Source organism: Archocentrus centrarchus, chromosome 6 (genome assembly GCF_007364275.1).
Source record: "Archocentrus centrarchus isolate MPI-CPG fArcCen1 chromosome 6, fArcCen1, whole genome shotgun sequence".
Taxonomy (NCBI): Eukaryota; Metazoa; Chordata; class Actinopteri; order Cichliformes; family Cichlidae; genus Archocentrus; species Archocentrus centrarchus.
Window position 1 is genome coordinate 30547528 of NC_044351.1, and position 9988 is coordinate 30557515.

Genomic DNA, 9988 nt, shown 5'->3' on the forward strand with positions numbered 1-9988 from the left:
CTAACTCAAGGGATGAACCAGTGTTATGTGTACAGACAATTCAGCAACAAATCAATATTAAATTGCATCTTTTGGCACTTTGTTTCTAGCAGCCTTTTGTGCAATATATTTAGTTGAGCCTTTCAAAAATGCCAAAGATACAGTCTGACAGGAATATTTGTGTATTTGTGGACCAAAAAAGCGATTTCCAAAGTGTTATTAGGCAAAAACTTGGCAAATCTCGGCATGGTGTGTCCTTAAAAAAAACTGAGGAAACTGTACAGTTGGAGGACCAAGAAGAAGTGGCAGGCTTAAAAACAACTGCCTACAGCAGATGAAAAGTGTCTGAAAGTCACGTCCATAAGAAATAGAAAACAAACAAATCCCAAAAAAGACCTGAGAGATGCATTTGGTCCTTCAGCTGATCCATCTTCTGTTCATCAAAGCCTCATCAGAAATGGTCTCAGTTGAAGGGTGGCTGTCAAGAAGCCATTCTTAAGGAAGGGAAACAGGGAGAAATGTCTGAGGTATGCCAAACTACACAAGAACTGGACTGAAAATCAATGGTGACACTTCATTTGGAGTGATGAATACAAATTTACCAAGGTGTCCAGAAGACTCATGATCATATGTTGTAACATTTCTCTGGCCACATTTAAAACAGGATGTCAATCAATACATAAGAACATGTCATGCATGCCATCTGATAAGTAAGCCTAACCAAGTGATTAAGGCTGCAACCCTGTACCCTATTCCATTAGCTGGACAGCCTCTTGAACAGCTTATTATTGACTGTGTGGATCCCCTGTCCCGATATAAATCAGGACACTGTTTTTGACTGAAGGTGATGTGCCAGGCAACCAGGTATCCATCTGCCTATCTCCTGTGCACCATCACAACTAAGGCTTTGACTCAGTTCATTTCCATATTTGGTAATATGAAGACTTGAGTCTGATCAGGGTCCTAACTTTACTACATATCTATTTGCTCAGTGTGAATTCAAACCTCCTAAATAATGATAAACACTGTAAAAATGAGAAGTAATAACTGAATTTGTAACTGAATTAAAATGATCGCCAGTATTTGTTTGACCTTGGCCCTGTGTGCCATACGAATGAACTTACTTGAGCGTGATTTGTCATTTTAATTTTTGAAAAGGGGAAGAGGAAGAAAAAACATGTATTAGTTTTACTACAATGTGGATCACTGATAGGATATGATATCAAATGATCAATCAGTGAACCACACCCAACTCTCTGTCAGTGCTCTCATTCAGGATTGACTGATGTTCATCTTTGCATCAGGCTTTACTGTGGTCAATCTGAAATAAAACAAAGGATGGAGGGCTGCCTTCACTACTTTTAGAGGCTTGGGACTCTCAACCACTCCTCCGGTTTGTCTCACACATCTGCTGTGCTCCCCTCCTCCAATAAAGGATTTACTGTTGGGTGGGTGCCTTAGCCATACGAGTGCATGAAAACTAAATGAGGACTGCTAACACCAAAAGCAAGAGGATAGCAAGTCTCTCTGGTTTGATAGTAGGTAACAGGATGCAGGCCACTACCAGTGGAGGGAGGTGTATAGCATGCAGGTGCTGTGAAGTCTGCAACATCGAAACCAAGTGAGTGGCAGGCTGGCTTACAACCCACCAAGAAATGAGAAGCTGGCTTTAATATTCAAACATCTAACTTTTCATGACTATCAGGTGAGAGACATACTGTTCTCAAAGTCACTTCTAAAATATAGCCACTTGAACTGACTTAAAAAAATGATTCCAAAGCCCTGAAACATTTTTGTGTTCATATTGCACGGAGCTATCAGGTGACTGGAAGGAAAGGTTACACTGATTGCTTGTAGCTAATCGGGAAGTGGTCCAGCAAAGCATAGGTTTTAGTCCCAGTGACCTGGTATTTGGACACAAAAATGCACGGCCCACTGTTAGTTCTCAAAGATGGATGTTTGTCAGATCCTTGCCGCAAAATCTCATTGACTCCATAAATGGCTTCAGGTTTAAATTGTACAAGGCAGGTAAAATGGCTAAGAAACGGTTGGAGAGCTCACAAAAGTAAAATAAATAAATAAAAATAAATAGAAAAAAGAACTCAACTGGGAAAGAAACTTTATTTAAATCACTCTATACATATTTTTCTATATCGGCTTAAACACAATTATTATCAAATGCATGAGGTTTAACTTTGTGATTATAAACGGTGCAAAAAACACAACAATACAACAACAAACACAGGAAACAAAAGATTTTCTTGAAATCAAAACCAAAAACTAGCAGAAGAAGAAGAAGAAGAATGCAAAAATGCAATGCTAATTAAGTTGAACCTGAACAAAATACAGAAATATAATAACGCAAAGTCATAAATGTTCATAGCTGACACATTGTGGCTTCAAGCTAATGCTATATCAGGATTTATTTGTGGATATTCACAGGCTGCTGGTATGTGGAATATTTTTTGTCTCATTGGGTCCCATTCCTTTACATTCAGCTCATCCACTCACAAATTTCAGGGATGTTATTATTGTATTTCTTGCGGACAACCACAGTGGCTACTCCCTTTACATCTTTCAGTCTGTCAGAGTCAAAGTCCACCAGCAGCTTCCTCACCCCAGTCCTCATGGGTGAGAAAGAAAGCTGAATGGACACCTTCTGTCCTGGAGCAATGTCACCCCTGAAAAAGAAGATGCATGCGTTCAATGTTATTTTGTTGTTACTTCTGCTTATCAGTGAAGGGAGCAGACTCACTACTTACTTAACATGGATCTCAGTGGAAGACAGTAGGCCTGCACCCTCCACAGTGAACACACCTCCTTTGAGTGGAACTGGCAAAGGATTGGTGAAGGAGATGTGGGCTTTTACTTGTTCACAAACAAAAGCCCTCCCAGGAACCTGGAGAAAGAGGAGACAGTGTCGTGTTCTGTGTTTTATATAGGGTACACATTTCAGTGTATCTCAGAACCAAAAATAGACTCTCATTTTTTGGAGAAGATTAACTCTTGAAGAAATAATCAACTGAGACTTGGTTTATAAATCCATTCTTCTTTAAGAACTAAAGAAACTTCACCATCAAAAGCATCCTTGTGTGCCCTACGTTCCCACCTGCATGATGACTTCAGGCCTGCTCAGTGGGATGTCGGTCACAGTCATGATGGGTTCATTCTCCCCTGGAGCCTCTACAAATGCTTTCACCCTGATCAGGTGATCATCAGAGACACACTTGGCATAGTCGTCATAGCGCAGACGCAGGACTTCCTTTTGGACTGAGTAAACACAAACACATAGCAGTAAACAGTAAAGCATCAAGTTTGTAGATTTAGAAGAACAGGAAAAATGTCCACGTAAGTCAGCAGCACTGATCTTTTAAAACATGTCTACCCAGAAGGTCTTCGTAGATTTATCAAAGCTGCTGACCTTTGTGAGCAGGCACCTTCACAGTGGTCATCTGCCTCTGGCACTCCCCCCGATAGACAGAAGTGTAAGTAACAGCCATAGCCAGCACGGTCAGCTGAACATGAGCATCCTGGTCTCCTTTGTTCTCCACCTGTGGACAGAACAGATGTGTCATGAATTCATCCATAATTCATGCACTCATTCAGCTACAGTCTGAATCGTCCATACCTCCATAATCACATCAAAGTCTGTGCCAAACACAGGCTTAGCATGCTTGATTGACAGCTGCAGTCGTGCTGGTTCTGCACTCTCATCGGTGGGGTCTGTTACCCGGCGCCCGGCCTTCTCGTACACTTCTCTCTCCTTCTTGGATCCTGTGGAGAAGTGATGTTTTTGTAAGAATGGCTGTAAAATTCATGTGGACATTATCTACATGCTTCTGTTTGTTCTGCTTTCCAGCCAACCTTCAGGATATTTGTAGTGTAAAGTGACATCTTCTCTGAAGTCCCCATAAACACTTTTGGTGCTGATGTTCTTCCCTACACTGGTCTGGTCCGCTTTTATCTGTAATAATCACAGAGACCATCAGAAGTTATTATTGTGTGATTAAAAAGGGTCAGAAACAGCTTCACTTTATTTTAACTCGGCAGATATAAAAGATAAAAAAAAATTAACACACTTTTCTCCGTTGGCCACTTTTTTGAACAATCCAGTGGATGATGTCAGCGTTCACCTCTGCGAATATAAATGGAGCATCGTACTTCACTCCCAGATTTCCCTCCTTGATGGCTGTCACAGGGCACGGACCGCAGCAAAACACCCCTGAAGAGCAAACATTCATTTATTCAAAAGCATTTCCTGCATGATTTGAGAATCACTACAGCAATATGAGACACAAACCAGCTCTCACTCCCACATTTCACAATCATTGCACACTAAAGACAGGCAGCAGTGATAGTCCTGAGAGCAGTTTAAAGTGATGAAGTGCAGGAATCATTGAGCAGGATGTACATGTTTTTGAACCCCAGGATCACATGGCTAGATAGTTAAGCACAAATAAGAAGATGTGTGTTTAAAAGTAAAAAATAAAAAAGTACCATCACTGAGTTCTTGAGGGGTGGGGTCTAAAACCTGCCAGCCATCATTTCCTTTGGGAAGATCATCTCTCCTCATCCAAGACTCAGTCCAACAGTGGAAGTTCCTAAAGCCAGGAGGAGAGAAAATGTATTACGTTAGCCTAGATACTGTCATGGCTTTTACCAGTCAAGTCATTACACTGTAAATCTGTCTGTTAATGTGTGTGTTTGTGATCCTACCAGCTGCTGTCTCTCCTGCCTCTGCTCTCCAGAGTTTCCAGACTTTCATCCAACAGGAAGTCTATGGAGAGGTTTCCATCAACATCGTGAGCTGAAGAGAAGTTAGTGATGTGACGTGTTGGGATTCCCAGACAGCGCAGCACTGTGAAAAGATCGCACACATCGGACTTTATTTTTGTCTTTTAAATGTAGCTCATAAAATCTTCTCCTGTCTCAGTCCAGATGATGTGAAATTGTTTTTTCATGGCAATGGTTTAAATGACAACAAACTGCTACAGACTGAATGTTTTTTAAGGAATGTTTTAAAGAAATGATTCAGTTCTCCTTGAATGCAGGGAAATCTGTGTTACCTGTACATGCAACTGCAGCAAACACCCAGCACTGGCCATATTTTACTGCTTTGACTCCAGATTTGCTCCACTGGCGGAGGATGGGCACACTGCCGGTCCATCGATACGGTGCAACTCCATCACCGTACGGCTCAGTCCAGCGTCCAGTCAAGATACCCCTGTCATCATTAGAGTTCACCTGTACAGGTGCAGGAGATACAGTATTTTAAAATCTAAATCACTCCAGTTGAAACATTTTCATGTACATTTACGTATTTAATTACATTTACAAGATCTTACATTTTTAATGATGAAACAGTTTTGCTTTAATGTCTGTATATTCACAGGGTCATTAAATTTTTAATATAATTCCTCTGAACACTTTTTCTGCTTATTCTGCAAAGGAACCACAAAACTCAGTTTGTCTACTAGCTTTCTTCAGGCACTGCAGACTGATTTCATCAACATAAATTAAACCAACAGCACTTTTTCCTTCTGCTGTTATCAAACTGTTTGTATTACTTTCAGTAGAAGGTAGAAATGGTTATCACCATTGCAGTGATGATCCTGCTGACATAGACAGGGTCAGATCTGCGCTGAATGTCCATCTGTGAGTTTCTCAGAGCATCGTTGGAATTATCCAGGACTTCAAAACAGATGTCCATCACATAGTCCTCAAACTGAGAGAGAAAGAGAGCAACAATGAGAGAACACGAAAGAGCGACAAAAAAAGAGAGAAGGGAGGTTGTTGAAGATTATCTGACCTTTTTCTAAAGGTGTGTGTGTGTGTGTGTGTGTGTGTGTGTGTGTGTGTGTGTGTGTGTGTGTGTGTGTGTGTGTGTGTGTGTGTCTGTTACACCCATCTTGCCCTCCCAGCGAGCTGTGAAGGGATGAGCCTTTGTTTGTGTGGTTTGGTTACATTCTGACACATCTCATCCAACTAACAGATTTCCTGATCCAGCCAAAGCCTGAGAGTCTCCTCTGCCACACTGCTGTGACAATTCACACGAGCCACCCACTGGCCTGACAGAGACACACACACACAGCTCAGTCACACTTTAAATGTTTGTGTGTGTTACCTGTCCATAATTCCAATGAATGCTTTTGATGTAATCCCAGGTCCCCATGTAGATGACTCCTTCTTCATTCATTATATACTCCTGAAGCAGAGTCTCATCAGGAAGGTACACCACATCATCTGGTACACACACGATGAAGACAGTGACAATGTTGCTAATATGAATTCTTCAAATATCAGATGGCCTCAGTGATAAAAATGTAAACTGCAATAACCTGAAGTTTAACACAACACTGATGACTCATGATAAATCCCATCAAGCTGCTATTTAGATGCTCCTGCCCTTTTTGGTCATTATAGAATATAATTAAAAGAAATCACAGAGAAAACTCATCAGTGTGTGAGTGGTTAATGTCTGAAACGTTGGAGAAAGCAGTCTACAGAGAGAACATGCACTTTACCTTTGCACCAGGGGTTATAGAGCAGGTGGAAACTAATTTTGTCCTTTTTCTCTATAATGCGTCCTTCTGGTGACATCATCAGCACAGCCAGACTGTACTGGCCAATTACAGCATCCGCTGGACTGTGCAGAGTCAGCAGTACTTCATCTTGTGCTCGCTGCTGGTTAAACCACCACTTGTCCCCAGCTCCACGCTCCTTCTGAACCTTGATCACCACCTCGTCTCTCTTACCTGAAGAAACAAATAAAGGGTTCTGGGTCAGCAACACAAAATCAACAGTACATACAGAGCAGGAGTTTGGCTTTTCTCAAGATGTGCTGGTTATGGTAAGATGTGTAAAATACAGGGTATCACAAAGTGAGCACACCCCTCACATTTCTGCAGATATTTAAGTATATCTTTTCATGGGACAACACTGACAAAATGACACTTTGACACAATGAAAAGTAGTCTGTTTGCAGCTTATATAACAGTGTAAATGTATTCTTCCCTCAAAATAACTCAATATACAGCCAATAATGTCTAAACCAGTGGCAACAAAAGTGAGTACACCCCTAAGGGACTACACCCGTAAATGTCCAAATTGAGCCCTGCTTGTCATCTCCCCTCCAAAATGTCGTGTGACTCTTTAGTGTTATTAGGTCTCAGGTGTGCATAGGGAGCAGGTGTGTTCAGTTTTGTAGTACAGCTCTCACACTCTCTCATACTGGTCACTGAAAGTTCCAACATGGCACCTCATGGCAAAGAACTCTCTGAGGATCTTAAAAGACGAATTGTTGCGCTACATGAAGACTGTTATATAAGCTGCACACAGACACTTTTCATTGTGTCAAAGTGTCATTTTGGGAGTGTTGTCCCATGACAAGATATACTTTAATATATGCAGACATGTGAGGGGTGTACTCACTTTTGTGATACACTGTATGTTCTATTTTCACGATCAGAAAGATTTCAGTCGTGGGAATCAAAAGGCTACCGTGAACACACAAATTTGTCATTTGCAAATGTGAAAAGAACTGCACTCACTCTGCAGCTTCAGGATTCTTAAAGTTTTTGAAAGATTACCAAGTAAGTAATCAGTTTTGGCATTTTGTTTCTTGTACATTTACAACGTAAGTAGAGAGATAAAAGCTGCGTACAACTGAACCATCATCGCTTTGTAAATTAAAAAATATTATAAATTTTCATATAATTTAAAAGTCAATTTGAAGTAGTGATTGAAATTCTGATGATGCCACTCAACGGCTCCTTTCAGGTCATATCAAACTCACCGAGGTGCAGGACTAGTTGCAAGTGGTTTTTGGGGGGCAATGGGCCATTACACTCCAGAGCTATGGAGAAGGGTTGACATCTGCGCACAATCAAGCGCTTTTGATCGATCTCCCTGGTGCGGTGTGCCAAGTTGTTTTCACGACTTCTCAGATCCACATCAAGAATCAAACCTGAGAGGACCAACAGAGGGAAAGTCCTTGAGCTTTACATTATTATATTCAGTAGGCATATTCTCTTTAAAATAGATTGACATTTTGTAAAAAGTTTTTTTTTTAATCTGTAGATCAGCTCTGTGCACTGACTATCTTGCTTTGTCTATTTATTTCTCTAACTTTTTATATATCAGATGTATTTGCTTAATCTGCTAAGCTAAATGTGTTTGTTCCCTGTGCAAAGCTGCCTTCTGCTGAGTCTCGTCCCTGTCCTAGCTCTGCTCAAAAGCTGCTGAAGAATTTGGCAGGGAATCAGGATGGGTCCTGTTGCACCCAAATGCTGATTCAAACATCAGCACATTGTTCAAAATCTCCAGCAAATGTTATAATGTGGCTGAGTGAAAGGCAGCAGTAAACATTAACAGACAGCTGTTCTCTTACCTTTGTGGCTGGCCATTCTAGATCTCTGCTCCAAATGTCTCCACAGTGTCTTCGTTTCATGCTTGATATCCACCAGACTCATTTATTTATACAGCTCGAGACAGCCCTTCCCACCTATCTGACACACACTCACCCCCCAAACACTCAGTCACTCTGCTTCTCCTCCCTCTGTGACCTCTGACATCACATACCAAAAATTACACTCCTCTGTGGGTGTATGCATGGATGTGTGTGTTTACACTGTGTGAGTGAAAGTTTAAAAGGCTGTTTCTCATCCAGTTTGAGACATTGTTGGTTTATCCCTTGTAATGTCCTGGGGTCTTTTTAGACCTCAAATGAAATCTTTTGCCATCAAAATATGTTCTTTTTTCATCAAATGACCTGGAAATAACAGGGGTTGTTCAATACTATGCTCTTTGTTATTAAAATCAATTTGACATAATTTGACTTAATTATGGGTGTTTTATTGAATTTAATCACGCCTGTTGTCCTCTGGGGTCAAAAAGTCCCCACAGCACAAAGTGGTCCAATGGGTCAAATTGTCAACCCCGTACAGCTTTCCAAAACAGCTTTGCTCTCAGATCTTTGATGTGTGAGATCAAACAATGGTTAAAGCAGCAAAACATAACAAAAGAAATAAAACAGAGCCTTTCTCACAGGTGTTTAGGTGTTTCCAATCTCATTGTACATCCTGTATAATGACAATAAAGGCATTCGATTCTATTCTATCTATTCTATTCACATTGTGCAACATGCAGAGGAAGAAACTCCATACTGCACCAGAGGCGTGTGTGCTCATTTTTTAACAATTTTGTGTGAAAGAATGACCAGGAATACAATGCTGAGTGTAATGAGGAGGAAGAATCAACTAAAGAGGAGGAAAATAATGATAAGGTGACAGATCCAACATACAGACCACATGTTACCGCTACCTCTGAAGAATTCCCCACATCACCTGCTGCAGAAATGAAAGATGGGTATGAAAAAAAAAAGATGAACATGATGATGGAGTAGAATCTGAAATGTTAGAAGTGGAGAACTGTGCTCACAATGAAGAGGAAGAATCAACAGGTGTAATTATTTTTACTCAATAAAAAGGTGAAAGTTTTTGAAAATGAGGTCTTACTGGCCTTGAACTTCAAAATAGAGAAAAAAAATGTGTGTATGTGTTTGACTGAACTTGTAAAGTGTAGCACAAAATTGGGTGACGTATCCACTTTATATTCCTTAAAAATGGTCAAACTCGATGGGGTCTCTTTTGACCCCAGAGGACAAAGGGTGTAATTATTTGCTGCCATAAAAAAAAATTGAAGTGTTTTTAAAAAAGCAGCCTCACTAAACTTTGCCATATACCAGTCTGCAATATGTCAAATAGTCCAAATTATATTCATTCAAAGTAATTCTTTTTTAAATTTTATTTTCATTCAAAAAATGGGGTATACTTTGATGTAAACAAGAATTATTGTCCCTAAATTTCAAAACAAATGGAAAAATTTGGGGTAATGCGTTGGACTGAAGTAGGACTAAAGGTATAACACAGAATTGATTGACAAACACAATGTATGCTTTAAATAACAGTCAAACCATGTGGGGTCTTTTTTTTGACACCGGAGGACAAAA

The 9988-nt window shown here is 40.3% G+C and overlaps 1 protein-coding gene across 1 annotated transcript; it reads right to left on the reverse strand.

Annotated features, from left to right (window-relative positions):
• Positions 1-2081: 2081 nt before the first annotated feature.
• On the reverse strand, positions 2082-8497 carry LOC115781817 (protein-glutamine gamma-glutamyltransferase 2-like). Its single transcript, XM_030731683.1, has 15 exons — positions 8369-8497; positions 7775-7945; positions 6504-6734; positions 6104-6222; positions 5576-5704; positions 5046-5223; positions 4696-4837; positions 4477-4580; positions 4059-4201; positions 3844-3943; positions 3608-3753; positions 3401-3530; positions 3089-3249; positions 2742-2878; positions 2082-2660 (listed from the first exon to the last, which is right to left on the reverse strand). Exons 1-15 carry the CDS (start codon positions 8448-8450, stop codon positions 2474-2476), a joined length of 2160 nt encoding a protein of 719 aa, XP_030587543.1. The 5' UTR covers positions 8451-8497; the 3' UTR covers positions 2082-2473.
• Between the last annotated feature and the right edge of the window lie 1491 nt (positions 8498-9988).